Raw genomic sequence first — 1241 nt, 5'->3', positions numbered from 1 at the left:
AGCACTGAATAGGAAGTCGTTGGGGTAGGTGGCAAAGATTTAAAGTGAATCAAAAACTGTGCTTTTCATTTTTTGATAGATTGTGAAAGTGTTGAAATCCCTGCCTGACTATTGTTTTCAGTGTTCCTGCTATAGACAATCAGCTTTCTATAGGACTATAGTAGGATCATTATACTATAAGTTTGTTTAAATGTAAGGTTTATTTTAATGTGCAACCCTGTAAAGTAGTGCAGAAAATCCTAATACTAAATAAAATAAAATAAATATGGGTAAAACCATATTTTAATTACATATTTTCGTTAAGAAAAAGAAAAATCTCTTGACCAGAGAAAATTATACTGCATGCTGCCTTAAGGATTGAGTAAATAGATTTTTTGTACAAAATGTATGCCTGACAAATGACTGTATCATAGTATATTAGACCCGAAAAGAAAGCTGTAACAAAATAAAGACTACTATTGCTTCCAAAATTAAATGGCAAGTGTTCATATAAACATATAGGATTATGTACCAAAGAAACATTTAATATTGAATATATTATTCTAAGTTTTAAACTGCTGCAGTAAAACTGTTTAAACCATATATTAATTTGCTTTTTTAATAAATGGGTAAAAGTATATATGTGTATATATATAACGCAAAGCAATATAAACATTTTTTTCTTACAGTCAGGAAAGTTTATATTTTTTATTAATAAGTTTTGATTTAAAGTCGGCCACGGATTCCTCCAGTGATAGCAATGTTTTCTCCATTGATATAAGAAGCATCTTCAGAGCATAAAAACGAGGCAATGCCTGCACACTCTTTAGGTTCACCAAACCTAGGAAACAAATTATCAGATGTTATAGATAACTATAAAGAAATACAAGAAAGAAGGGTTTTTAAGGCAAACGTGCTCATTTCCCAAATACATAGCAAAATGTTAATAATGGTTTTATCAAATGACTGGGGAATCTTTCCAAGTAAGTCTGATAGGGGCCCATTAAGGGCACTAGACAAAAGGCTTCTATCCGGAATATATCACATTACATGAAATAAATCATGTCGCATAGGTATGTCGATAACCCGACACATTTCGCCCAACTTGGGCTTCTTCAGGGGTACTGTACGTTTAGTGAAGTTGCACGTTTTTACTTGACAGTATATATTCCTTGGTGGGAGAGCGTGTGTAGTTTAGAAGAATATATGGCAAACAATAGCCTGAACCAACTTCTTTGAAGGGAAGCCCCAGTCATGGAGGT

The 1241-nt window shown here is 32.7% G+C and overlaps 1 protein-coding gene across 1 annotated transcript in view; it reads right to left on the bottom strand.

Annotated features, from left to right (window-relative positions):
• Window positions 1–643: 643 nt before the first annotated feature.
• The window catches only part of LOC140332531 (dehydrogenase/reductase SDR family member 4-like), a 5071-nt gene continuing 4473 nt past the window's right edge, over window positions 644–1241 (bottom strand). Inside the window, exon 8 of the mRNA XM_072413768.1 lies at window positions 644–820. Within this exon, the coding sequence (XP_072269869.1) occupies window positions 706–820 (115 nt within the window). The 3' untranslated portion in view covers window positions 644–705. The remainder of the gene's footprint in view (window positions 821–1241) is intronic.

Source organism: Pyxicephalus adspersus, chromosome 6 (assembly GCF_032062135.1).
Source record: "Pyxicephalus adspersus chromosome 6, UCB_Pads_2.0, whole genome shotgun sequence".
Taxonomy (NCBI): Eukaryota; Metazoa; Chordata; class Amphibia; order Anura; family Pyxicephalidae; genus Pyxicephalus; species Pyxicephalus adspersus.
This window is presented reverse-complemented; position numbering and strand designations above follow the sequence as displayed.